This window comes from Scyliorhinus torazame, chromosome 2, assembly GCF_047496885.1.
Source record: "Scyliorhinus torazame isolate Kashiwa2021f chromosome 2, sScyTor2.1, whole genome shotgun sequence".
Taxonomy (NCBI): domain Eukaryota; kingdom Metazoa; phylum Chordata; class Chondrichthyes; order Carcharhiniformes; family Scyliorhinidae; genus Scyliorhinus; species Scyliorhinus torazame.
In genome coordinates this window covers 219614827-219628698 of record NC_092708.1, presented here as the reverse complement: position 1 = coordinate 219628698, position 13872 = coordinate 219614827, and the positions used below count along the sequence as shown (strand labels likewise).

General features: G+C 47.5%; 1 protein-coding gene across 6 annotated transcripts in view; it reads left to right on the top strand.

Moving 5' to 3' along the window:
* Positions 1-13872, top strand: part of kansl1l (KAT8 regulatory NSL complex subunit 1-like) — a 149413-nt gene that overhangs the window by 77986 nt on the left and 57555 nt on the right. For all 6 annotated transcript variants that reach the window (XM_072484074.1, XM_072484057.1, XM_072484049.1 and 3 more), the window contains exon 8: positions 5179-5331. In XM_072484074.1, coding sequence (XP_072340175.1) covers positions 5179-5331 — 153 coding nt within the window. The remainder of the gene's footprint in view (positions 1-5178; positions 5332-13872) is intronic.

The window sequence follows — 13872 nt, the reverse complement described above, 5'->3', positions numbered from 1 at the left end:
TCGGGGACCCCCCCAAGGCTCCAGTCTTTCCCCTATGCCGTCTCCACTGTCCCCAAATCTTCAGTGTAGCCACCACCACCGGGCTTGTGGTGTAGTTCCTCGGTGAGAACGGCAATGGGGCTGTCACCATAGCCTGTAGGCTAGTCCCCCTACAGGACGCCCTCTCTAATCTCTTCCACGCCGCTCCCTCCTCCTCTCCCATCCACTTACTCACCATTGAAATATTAGCGGCCCAATAATACTCACTTAGGCTCGGTAGTGCCAGCCCCCCCCCTATCCCTGCTACGCTGTAAGAATCCCTTCCTCACTCTCGGGGTCTTCCCGGCCCACACAAAGCCCATGATGCTCTTTTCAATCCTTTTTAAAAAAGCCTTCGTGATCACCACCGGGAGGCACTGAAACACAAAGAGGAATCTCGGGAGGACCACCATCTTAACCGCCTGCACCCTCCCTGCCAGTGACAGGGATACCATATCCCATCTCTTGAAATCCTCCTCCATCTGTTCCACCAACCGCGTTAAATTTAACCTATGCAATGTGCCCCAATTCTTAGCTATCTGGATCCCCAGGTAACGAAAGTCCCTTGTTACCTTCCTCAACGGTAGGTCCTCTATTTCTCTACTCTGCTCCCCTGGATGCACCACAAACAACTCACTTTTCCCCATGTTCAATTTATACCCTGAAAAATCCCCAAACTCCCCAAGTATCCGCATTATTTCTGGCATCCCCTCCGCCGGGTCCGCCACGTATAGTAGCAAATCGTCCGCATACAAAGATACCCGGTGTTCTTCTCCTCCCCTAAGTACTCCCCTCCACTTCTTGGAACCCCTCAACGCTATCGCCAGGGGCTCAATCGCCAGTGCAAACAATAATGGGGACAGAGGGCATCCCTGCCTTGTCCCTCTATGGAGCCGAAAATATGCAGATCCCCGTCCATTCGTGACCACGCTCGCCACTGGGGCCCTATACAACAGCTGCACCCATCTAACATACCCCTCTCCAAAACCAAATCTCCTCAACACCTCCCACAAATAATCCCACTCCACTCTATCAAATGCTTTCTCGGCATCCATCGCCACTACTATCTCCGTTTCTCCCTCTGGTGGGGCCATCATCATTACCCCTAACAGCCTCCGTATATTCGTGTTCAGCTGTCTCCCCTTCACAAACCCAGTTTGGTCCTCGTGGACCACCCCCGGGACACATTCCTCTATTCTCATTGCTATTACCTTGGCCAGGACCTTGGCATCTACATTTAGGAGGGAAATAGGTCTATAGGACCCGCATTGTAGCGGGTCCTTTTCCTTCTTTAAGAGAAGCGATATCGTTGCTTCAGACATAGTCGGGGGCAGTTGTCCCCTTTCCTTTGCCTCATTAAAGGTCCTCGTCAGTACCGGGGCGAGCAAGTCCACATATTTTCTATAGAATTCGACTGGGAATCCATCTGGTCCCGGGGCCTTTCCCGCCTGCATGCTCCTAATTCCTTTCACCACTTCTTCTACCTCGATCTGTGCTCCCAGTCCCACCCTTTCCTGCTCTTCCACCTTGGGAAATTCCAGCCGATCCAAGAAGCCCATCATTCTCTCCCTCCCATCCGGGGGTTGAGCTTCATATAATTTTTTATAAAATGTCTTGAACACTCCATTCACTCTCTCCGCTCCCCGCTCCATCTCTCCTTCCTCATCCCTCACTCCCCCTATTTCCCTCGCTGCTCCCCTTTTCCTCAATTGGTGTGCCAGCAACCTGCTCGCCTTCTCCCCATATTCGTACTGTACACCCTGTGCCTTCCTCCATTGTGCCTCTGCAGTGCCTGTAGTCAGCAAGTCAAATTCTACATGTAGCCTTTGCCTTTCCCTGTACAGTCCCTCCTCCGGTGCTTCCGCATATTGTCTGTCCACCCTCAAAAGTTCTTGCAGCAACCGCTCCCGTTCCTTACTCTCCTGCTTCCCTTTATGTGCCCTTATTGATATCAGCTCCCCTCTAACCAGCGCCTTCAACGCCTCCCAGACCACTCCCACCTGGACCTCCCCATTATCATTGAGTTCCAAGTACTTTTCAATGCACCCCCTCACCCTTAGACACACCCCCTCATCTGCCATTAGTCCCATGTCCATTCTCCAGGGTGGGCGCCCTCCTGTTTCCTCCCCTATCTCCAAGTCCACCCAGTGTGGAGCGTGATCCGAAATGGCTATAGCCGTATACTCCGTTCCCCTCACCTTCGGGATCAATGCCCTACCCAGCACAAAAAAGTCTATTCGCGAGTAGACTTTATGGACATAGGAGAAAAACGAGAACTCCTTACTCCTAGGTCTGCTAAATCTCCACGGGTCTACACCTCCCATCTGCTCCATAAAATCTTTAAGTACCTTGGCTGCTGCCGGCCCCCTTCCAGTCCTGGACTTCGACCTATCCAGCCCTGGTTCCAACACCGTATTAAAATCTCCCCCCATTATCAGCTTTCCCATCTCTAGGTCCGGAATGCGTCCTATCATCCGCCTCATAAAATTGGCATCATCCCAGTTCGGGGCATATACGTTTACCAAAACCACCGTCTCCCCCTGTAGTTTGCCACTCACCATCACGTATCTGCCCCCGTTATCCGCCACTATAGTCTTTGCCTCGAACATTACCCGCTTCCCCACTAATATAGCCACCCCCCTGTTTTTCGCATCTAGCCCCGAATGGAACACCTGCCCCACCCATCCTTTGCGTAGCCTAACCTGGTCTATCAGTTTCAGGTGCGTTTCCTGTAACATAACCACATCTGCCTTAAGTTTCTTAAGGTGTGCGAGTACCCGTGCCCTCTTTATCGGCCCGTTCAGCCCTCTCACGTTCCACGTGATCAGCCGAGTTGGGGGGCTTTTTACCCCCCCCCCCCCTTTTCGATTAGCCATCACCTTTTTCCAGCTCCTCACCCGGTTCCCACGCAGCTGTATCTCCCCCAGGCGGTGTCCCCCCGCCCATCCTCTCCCATACCAGCTCCCCCCTCTCCCCAGCAGCAGCAACCCAGTAATTCCCCCCTCCCACCCCCCCCCCCCCCCCGCTAGATCCCCCGCTAGCGTAATTACTCCCCCCATGTTGCTCCCAGAAGTCAGCAAACTCTGGCTGACCTCGGCTTCCCCCCCGTGACCTCGGCTCGCACCGTGCGACGGCCCCTCCTTCCTGCTTCTCTCTTCCCGCCATGATTATCATAGCGCGGGAACCAAGCCCGCGCTTCTCCCTTGGCCCCGCCCCCAATGGCCAACGCCCCACCTCCTCCACCTCCCCTCCTCCCCCCATCACCACCTGTGGGAGAGAGAAAAGTTACCACATCGCAGGATTAGTACATAAAACCCCTCTTTGCCCCCCACATTCGCCCCACCACTTTGTTCGAACGTTCTTTTTAATAACCCGCTCGTTCCAGTTTTTCTTCCACAATAAAAGTCCACGCTTCATCCGCCGTCTCAAAGTAGTGGTGCCTCCCTCGATATGTGACCCACAGTCTTGCCGGTTGCAGCATTCCAAATTTTATCATCTTTTTATGAAGCACCGCCTTGGCCCGATTAAAGCTCGCCCTCCTTCTCGCCACCTCCGCACTCCAGTCTTGATAAACGCGGATCACCGCGTTCTCCCATTTACTGCTCCGAGTTTTCTTCGCCCATCTAAGGACCATTTCTCTATCCTTAAAACGGAGGAATCTCACCACTATGGCTCTGGGAATTTCTCCTGCTCTCGGTCCTCGCGCCATCACTCGGTATGCTCCCTCCACCTCCAACGGACCCACCGGGGCCTCCGCTCCCATTAACGAGTGCAGTATCGTGCTCACATATGCCCTGACGTCCGCTCCCTCCACACCTTCAGGAAGACCAAGAATCCTCAGGTTGTTCCTCCTTGCATTGTTTTCCAGTGCCTCCAACCTTTCCACACATCGTTTCTGATGTGCCTCCTGCGTCTCCGTCTTCACCACCAGGCCCTGTATGTCATCCTCATTCTCGGCTGCCTTTGCCTTCACGACCCGAAGCTCCCGCTCCTGGGTCTTTTGTTCCTCCTTTAGCCCTTCGATCGCCTGTAGTATCGGGGCCAACAGCTCTTTCTTCATTTCCTTTTTGATCTCTTCCACACAGCATTTCAAGAACTCTTGTTGTTCAGGGCCCCATGTTAAACTGCCACCTTCCGACGCCATCTTGGTTTTTGCTTGCCTTCCTTGCCGCTGTTCTAAAGGATCCACTGCAATCTGGCCACTCTCTCCTCCTTTTTCCATCCGTATCCAGGGGGGATTCCCTTCTGGTTTACCGCACAGTGTTTTTAGCCGTCAAAATTGCCGTTGGGGCTCCTATCAAGAGCCCAAAAGTCCGTTTCACAGGGAGCTGCCGAAACGTGCGACTCAGCTGGTCATCGCCGCACCCGGAAGTCAACAGCAAGCATGTTAACTGATGCCATAAAAATAGGACAGAGGAAAATGAACTCCCAAGGGACAGAGATGGCTCAAGGTTTTTTTTGTGTGTGAGCTGCCTAGGTGTGTACTATGAAGCATTTATCGTATGCCCTATGTTTTTTCATGCATGGAATGATCTGCCTGGACTGTACGCAGAATAATATTTTTCACTGTGCCTTGGTACACGTGACAATAAATCTAAATCTAAACAGGTGAATCTATGTTCCCATTCATTTCAGTTTTTGGTCTTCTGATTCTGATTTATCCACCAATAAGTTAACAAATAGTTGTTGCATTGCTTATGCCTTCATGTTTAGCAGTATTTTGCATTTATTGCCCATCCCTAATTGCCCTTGTGGGGTCAGTTAAGAGTCAACCACATTGCTGGAGTCACATGTAGGCCAGACCAGGTAGGGATGGCAGATTTCCTTCCCTAAAGGACATTAGTGAACCAGGCAATCGACAGTGGTTTCATGGTCATCATTAGACTTTTAATTCCAGATTTTTATTGAATTCAAGTTTCACCATCTGCAGTGGTGGGATTTGAACCTGGATCCCCAGAGCATTACTCTGGTCCTCTGGATTACTAATCTAGTGACAATACCACTATGCCACCGCTTCCCCAGTACAGTAAACATTACCTCAAGCCCATGAAATGAATACACAGATGTAACAAAGTATTGTGTACTGAACTCACTCACATTTTTAAGACTGGAAAACAAAATTATGCAGTTTAGGAAATAACCTTGTTTTATTTTTTGTAGATGTACCTTTTAACATACACGTTCAAGCTTTGCTGCATAATGAAGACTGGAACAAGCAGCCCTTTCCATCAATAAAGAATGAGTTGAAGGTTTCCTTATCAAACAGTACTCCTTGCAAAAGCCATACATGTGAGGATGCCTTGGATTCAGTCAGTAAGTGGGTGCCTGCTGGCTTTTGTTTTTCACTTTGTGCTTTTATCCACAAAACTGGTTTTAAGTGTATAAATAAATTAATTACCTAACCAATTCAAAATAAAAGTGTGGATGCTGGAAATCTGAACTAAAAATAGAAAACTCTAGAGATATTCAGGTTTGGCAACACCTGTGGAGAGAGAATGACCTTTCAGTCACTGACCTGAAACTTTCACTTTTTCTTTCTTCATAAATGCTGCCAGACCTGCTGAACACTTCCAGCATTTTCTGTTTTCACCTTGACCGTAATCGTGATTTCTGGTTCGCACCATTAACAGATGTTTTATCAGCATTCTCTTAACTTTCCCACATTGTAAACTTTAATTTCTTAACTTTTTGTTTGATTTGATGCAGGTTTTAAAATTTCCTGAATGTAGAATATAACTGCAAAATATCGCCAGATATAGCTGTGAGATATCTCATAGTTCTATCACAATGGCATCCAAAATCTGCTTTCCCTTTTACTAAGCACTTGGCGGCACAGTGGTTCGCATTGCTACTACACAGCGTCAGGGACCCAGGTTCAATTCTGGCCTTTGGTGACTGTGTGGAGTTTGCACGTTATGGTGGCACAGTAGCACAGTGGTTAACACTGTTGCTTCACAATGCCAGGGTCCCAGGTTCGATTCCCAGCTTGGGTCACTGTCTGTGTGGAGTCTGCACGTTCCCCCGTGTCTGGGTGGGCTTCCTCCAGGTGCCCCAGTTTCCTTCCGCAAGTCCCGAAAGATATGTTTGTTAGGCGAATTGGACACTATATTCTGCTCCAAGAAGAACAAGCCCAATTTCTCCAACCTTGTAGCTAAAATTCCTCATTCCTAGTATAATTCTAGTAAATCTCCTCTGCACTCTCTCCAGGGCTTTAACATCCTTCATAAAGTAGGTGCCCAGAACTGAACACAATATTCCAAATGTGGTCTAATGATTTGTAGAGGTCTAGCATCACTTCTTTGCTTTTATACTCAATGCCTCTATTTATAAATCCAAGGATGCTATAAGCCTTCATAACAATTGTTTATTTCTTTAATGTTTGTATTAAGGATTTTTCATATTATACGGAACAAAGGTAAGCGTGAACATGCGTCGAAAACAAAATTATAGATACACCGATCATCTTTCGTTATTTACAACGGTTACAGCTTCTTGTTTTATGTGCTCCAGTAGGTGTTCATTTCTAGCTGGGTCCCCTGCCTCCCTCTCCCCTTTTTCGTCCTGAGCCCCAACCCCTTCTAGTCGTCTGGCGTGCCCTCTTCACTCATTAGTTCTTATATCCTGTTGGGTTGGCATGATGCCATGTATTTTGTTTTTTGGTGGGCATGGTTGGGCTCCATGCCTCTTTATTCCCCGTCCCCCATCCTTTTGTCTGCGTCTGTTATATCGTGGCTTCCCTCTCCTTTCCTCTGTCTTGTTGGCTACAAACAGGCATTGCATCAACTGGGTGAATAGGTCCCACGTTTTGTGGAAGCCTTCTTCCAACTCCCGGATGACAAATTTAATTTTCTCCATCTGGAGAAATTGTGACAGATTGGACAACCGGTCTGCAGTTTTGAGTGGTGCAGCTGATCGCCTGCCAAGCAGGATTCTCCGGCGGGCGATCAGGGAGGCAAGGGCGTCGGCCCTCTTCCCCATGAAGAGATCTGTCTGTTCTGATATCCGAAGACTGCCACTGCATAGCTTCACCCTCATCCCCACCACCTTGGGCATCGCCTCGAAGAAGGCTGTCCAGTACCTGACTAGCCTGGGGCAAGACCAGAACATGTGGGCGTGGTTGGCGCCTTGTTGGCACCGTTCGCGTGTGTCCTTCACTTCCAGGAAGAACCTTTTCACTCTGGTTCTGATTAAGTGGGCTCTGTGTACCACTTTCAGCTGCATTAGGCTTAGCCTTGTGCATGTGGAGGTGGAGTTGACCCTGTGCAGTGCTTCGCTCCAGAATCCCCATCCTATTTTAAACCCTAGGTCGTTTCACACCTTTTCCTTGTCTTGTCCCGTGATGTGCCTGCCCTTCCTGTTAGTCGCCCGTACAGGTCGCATTCAGTAAGTCCTCTAACAGCGACTTGTTGCGGTGGTCATGGGTACGTTTTTGTTTTCTACGTAAGACATTTTTGACCTGCATGCATCGTAGCTCGTTTCCCCTCACATCAGCTGGAACTTCTCTGTTAGTTCTTGTTAGTGTTGTCAGTCTGTTGTCGGTGTAGAAGTCCCTAACTGTCAATGTCCCCCTGTCCTGTCTCCACCTTTTGAAGGTGACATCCATTCTCGCTGGCGTGAACCTGTGGTTGTTGCAGATGCTAGCCTTAATCGACATTTTGGTTAATCCGAAGTGCTGTCGCAGTTGGTTTCACGTCCCGAGTATGACTATCACCACTGGGCTCGTTGAGTGTTTGTTCGGTGGGGATGGGAGCGCAGCTGTGGCCAGGGCCTGGAGGTAGATGACCGTGCAGGCGCCCTCCTCCATTCGTACCCACTCGGCTTCTGGCTGCTTTATCCATCCCTTCACCCTTTCCACAGTTGCAGCCCAGTGGAAATATTGCAGGTTTGGGATGGCTAGGCCCCCATTGTTTTCTTTTTTGGGAATCCTAGGTTCTCTCTACTCGCACTCACTTTCAAGAGCGCCATGATTCCTTCCATGCTGCCTGCCATGCTGCTCTGTGGTTCCCAGATGTACAGCCGCAGGTTATCCGCATAGAGTGAGACACTGTGCTCTGTCTCCTCTCCGGATCCCCTTCCAATTCTTTGCTGCCCTGAGCGTGATCACTAGTGGTTTGATCGCAACCGCAAACAGCAGCAGGGACAACGCCTTGTGACTCTGAGCAGCTGGAAGTACTTAGAGCTGATGGTATTTGGCTGTACGCTTGCCGTGGGAGTGCTGTACAGGTGCTTCACACAGGCGGTGAACCCTGCTCCAAGCCCGAACTGCTCCAATACCTCTATCAGGTACTTCCAATCGACTCTGTTGAAGGCCATTTCTGCATCCAGGGAGATGATAACCTCGGGTGTTCTGTCCCCAGATGGGGTCATTATCACGTTCAGCAGGCACCTGACGTTTGATGTTAGCCGTCTACCTTTGACAAAGCCCGTTTGGTCTTCTGTTACCAATCTGGTACGTAGTCCTCCAGCCTCCTGGCTGGGACCTTGGCCAGCATTTTCAGCAAAATGGGTTTATAGGACCCGCATTCTGTGGGGTACTTGTCTTTCTTGGGTGTCAGCGAGATTGAGGCTTGTGCTAGCTTAGGTGGCAGGGTGCCCCTCGCCAGCGAGTCTGTGAACATCTCCCGCAGGTGCTGGGCCAGTGCTGTCGTAAATATTTTGTAGAAGTCCACCGGGAACCCATTTGGTCCTGGTGCCTTCCCCGCCTGCATGGAGTTAATACCCTCCATGACTTCTCCCAGTTCTAATAGTGCTTCCAGCCCAGCCCAAGTGCCACCCCCCCCCCCCCGCTTAGCAACTATTTCAACTTGCCTGACCACCTTCAGAGAATTATGCACTTGAAACCCGAGATCCCTCTGCTCCTGTACTACTCAAAGTTGTACCACTGAGCCTATATTATCTCCCCATGTTTCTTCTACCAAAATGCATTACTTCACATTTTACGGCATTGAAGTTCATGTTCCAGGTATCTGCCCATTTGGCCAACTTGTCAATGTCCCTCTGAAGTCACTCAGCGTCATCCTCACAATTCACTTATTTTCCCTAGCTTAGTATCATCAGATAAATCGGAAAAAGCAAGGGTCCCAACACTGAGCCCTAGGGAACACTACTTTCAACTCTCCGCCAGTCTGAGAAATGCCCTATGTTTCCTATCTCTTAGTCAACTTTTTAAAAATAAATTTAGAGTACCCAATTCTTTGTTTTTTCCAATTAAGGGGCAATTTAGCATGGCCAATTCACCTACCCTGCACATCTTTTTGGTTTGTGGAGTGAGCCCACGTAGACATGGAGAGAATATGCAAACACCATACAGGCCTTGACCCGGGGCCAGGATTGAAAATTTGCAATCCTCCGGTCCCCCGGGACTAATCCTGTGTTCAGAGAGGCCTGGAAAATTTCTGTCAATGGCTCCACAATATGCTCTGTTACCCCTCTCAACAATCTAGGACTAGGATGCCTCCCAACTGGGCCTGGCGACTTCTGTACCTGAAGTGCTGCCAGCCTTTTTAGCACCTTTTCCTTATCTATCACTATACTGCTCAGTTGATCAACACCCATATTTTCAACTGGGCTATTTAATTTGGTAAAAACAGAAGCAAAGTACTCATTTAGTACCACTGCCATACTCTCCACATCAGTGAGCAGTTTACCCTGCTTGCCCCTTTATGGGCCCCATTTTATCCTTCACATCTTTTACCATTAATATTCTTGGAAGAACATAGAACAATACAGCGCAGTACAGGCCCTTCGGCCCACGATGTTGCACCGAAACAAAAGCCATCTAACCTACACTATGCCATTATCATCCATATGTTTATCCAATAAACTTTTAAATGCCCTCAATGTTGGCGAGTTCACTACTGTAGCAGGTAGGGCATTCCACGGCCTCACTACTCTTTGCGTAAAGAACCTACCTCTGACCTCTGTCCTATATCTATTACCCCTCAGTTTAAAGTTATGTCCCCTCGTGCCAGCCATTTCCATCCGCGGGAGAAGGCTCTCACTGTCCACCCTATCCAACCCCCTGATCATTTGTATGCCTCTATTAAGTCTCCTCTTAACCTTCTTCTCTACAACGAAAACAACCTCAAGTCCATCAGCCTTTCCTCATAAGATTTTCCCTCCATACCAGGCAACATCCTGGTAAATCTCCTCTGCACCCGCTCCAAAGCCTCCACGTCCTTCCTATAATGCGGTGACCAGAACTGTACGCAATACTCCAAATGCGGCCGTACCAGAGTTCTGTACAGCTGCAACATGACCTCCCGACTCCGGAACTCAATCCCTCTACCAATAAAGGCCAACACTCCATAGGCCTTCTTCACAACCTTATCAACCTGGGTGGCAACTTTCAGGGATCTATGTACATGGACACCTAGATCCCTCTGCTCATCCACACTTTCAAGAACTTTCCCATTAGCCAAATATTCCGCATTCCTGTTATTCCTTCCAAAGTGAATCACCTCACACTTCTCTACATTAAACTCCATTTGCCATCTCTCAGCCCAGCTCTGCAGCTTATCTATATCCCTCTGTAACCTGCTACATCCTTCCACACTATCGACAACACCACCGACTTTAGTATCGTCTGCAAATTTACTCACCCACCCTTCTGCGCCTTCCTCTAGGTCATTGATAAAAATGACAAACAGCAACGGCCCCAGAACAGATCCTTGTGGTACTCCACTTGTGACTGTACTCCATTCTGAACATTTCCCATCAACCACCACCCTCTGTCTTCTTTCAGCTAGCCAATTTCTGATCCACATCTCTAAATCACCCTCAATCCCCAGCCTCCGTATTTTCTGCAATAGCCTACCGTGGGGAACCTTATCAAACGCTTTGCTGAAATCCATATACACCACATCAACTGCTCTACCCTCATCTACCTGTTCAGTCACCTTCTCAAAGAACTCGATAAGGTTTGTGAGGCATGACCTACCCTTCACAAAGCCATGCTGACTATCCCTGATCATATTATTCCTATCTAGATGATTATAAATCTTGTCTCTTATAATCCCCTCCAAGACTTTACCCACTACAGACGTGAGGCTCACCGGTCTATAGTTGCCGGTGTTGTCTCTGCTCCCCTTTTTGAACAAAGGGACCACATTTGCTGTCCTCCAGTCCTCTGGCACTATTCCTGTAGCCAATGATGACATAAAAATCAAAGCCAAAGGTTCAGCAATCTCTTCCCTGGCCTCCCAGAGAATCCTAGGATAAATCCCATCAGGTCCTGGGGACTTATCTATTTTAAGCCTGTCCAGAATTGCCAACACCTCTTCCCTACGTACCTCAATGCCATCTATTCTATTAGCCTGGGGCTCAGCATTCTCCTCCACAACATTATCTTTTTGCTCTTTGTTTTAGCACAGCCTGCTGCCCTTTCCTCATGCTTCCTCTTAGCCTTCTTTATTCCAGCCTTAGCCTCTCTTCTGTATTTGAGATAATCTTCCTGCTTTCCATTGCTAATATTATTCTGGCATACACATATGCCTCCTTTTTTTACTTCCTTATTTTATCATCAATATCCTCCGTCATCCAAGGTACTCTAGCTTTGGATACCCCAGATTTATTTCTCATGGGTAAGTACCTAGCTTGCACCCTTTTCATCTCTCCTTTGAAAGTCTCCCATTTTTCATCCACTGTTCTATCTATCAAAATGCACTTCAACAAAGAACAAAGAAAATTACAGCACAGGAACAGGCCCTTTGCACTCCAAGCCTGGGCCGACCATGCTGCCCGTCTAACCTAAAACCTTATACACTTCCGGGGCCCATATCCCTCTATTGGCATCCTATTCATGTATTTGTCAAGGCGCCCCTTAAATGTCAGTATCATACCTGCTTCCACCACCGCCTCCGGCAGCGAGTTCCAGGCATACACTACCCTCTGTGTAAAAAAAAAAAAAAAAAAAAAAAAAAAAAAAAATCTTCCCTCGCATATCTCCTCTAAACTTTGCCCCTCGCACCATATCCCCTAGTAATTGACTCTTCCATCCTGGGGAATAGCTTCTAATTATCCATTCTGTCCATCTCATAATTTTGTAGACTTCTCAACTTGAGGTTGCCCCTCAACCTCCATTGTTCCAGTGAGAACAAACTGAGTTTATCCAACCTCTCCTCATAGCTAATGCCTTCCATACCAAGCAACATTCTGGTAAACCTCTTCTGCACCCTCTCCAAAGCCTCTTATGCTTCTGGTAGTGTGGCGACCAGAATTGAACACTATATTCCAAGTGTGGCCTAACTAAAGTTCTATACAGCTGCAGCGTGACTTGCCAATTTTTGTACTCAATGCCCTGGCTGATGAAGGCCTTTTGTGTCGTCCAATCAACCTGCTCCAGTTCACCTTTTAGACCCCTAAAATTTGCCCTTTTTCAGTCTGGAATCTGAATCCGTGACTGATTTTTAAAATCCTTTTCCAACTTAATATTGGATTAATATTTGATCACTATCCTGAGTTCTATGATTTATAATTTTCAATCTTTATGGAGTAACGTTGGACAGGCAACATTAGAATTAAGTTTTACACTTAATTGTCTTGGAGTTTACCTTCTGATCAATGTGAATTAAGATTTTGCCCTAATTTTGTTTTGCCCTAATTTTGTTTCTTATTTATGTGTGGAAATAATGCTCGTAATTTCCACAACTGTTTGCTCCTGATTGGATTGGATTTGTTTATTGTCATGTGTACCGAGGTCCAGTGAAAAGTATTTTTCTGCAAGCAGCTCAACAGATCATTAAGTACATGAAAAGAAAAGAAAATACATAATGGGGCAACACAAGGTATACAATGTAACTACATAAACACCGGTATCGGGTGAAGCATACAGGGGTGTCGTGTTAATTAGGTCAGTCCATAAGAGGGTCGTTTAGGAGTCTGGTAACAGCGGGGAAGATGCTGTTTTTGAATCTGTTATTGCGTGTTCTCAGACTTTTGTATCTCCTGCCTGATGGAAGAAGTTGGAAGAGTGAGTAAGCCGGGTGGGAGGAGTCTTTGATTATGCTGCCCGCTTTCCCCATGCAGTGGGAGGTGTAGATGTAGTCAATGGATGGGAGACAGGTTCGTGTGACTCTCTTTAGTTTCTTGCGGTCTTGGGCCGAGCAGTTACCATACCAGGTTGTGATGCAGCCAGACAGGATGCTTTCTATGGTGCATCTGTAAAAGTTGATAAGAGTTAATGTGGACATGCCAAATTTCCTTAGTTTCCTGAGGAAGTACAGGCACTGTTGTGCTTATGTTAATGTTACGTGCTACTTCTGTTAATGTGGGCAGCATTACTCAAGAGGAATGAGCAACTGAGCCTTACAAGCCATGACCGGTGTGTATATCTCTGGAAATTCTGCTGGTTCAGCAGCAGTTGTTGTTTTCCTCAGCATTCTGAGAGGGAGACTGGAAAAGCATTTTTCATATTGAACCCTAAACTGCCATCCACCATCCCCTGTTGGCAGAACAGATGTATGGACATTAAGTGAAGATCAGGCTGCGCTCAACTGTCATTCTGCTGCAGTTCAGCATACTGCCAGCATTCTATTGCTAGTTGCACAAGAAGAGTGATCACTTAAGAGGAATATTCTGAATGTAACTTGTGATCATGAGCCCATACCCCTCTAAGAATCCAATGGCTTTAGGAGGGGATAAAATAATCAGGAGGGGAAATGTATTCTCAAAGCTTTTTGCTCTAGTTTTTAAAAAATGTAAACATCTCAAAAGAATTTCTCAAAACTGACACATGCAAGGATTAATGGTAAAAAATATTGAATCCTTTCAATGTTTGCAAACCGGTTGCATAGAATTTTTTAAATTCAAGTATTATATCTTGAAGAGCAAAACACAAGATTTTTATTTCTATTG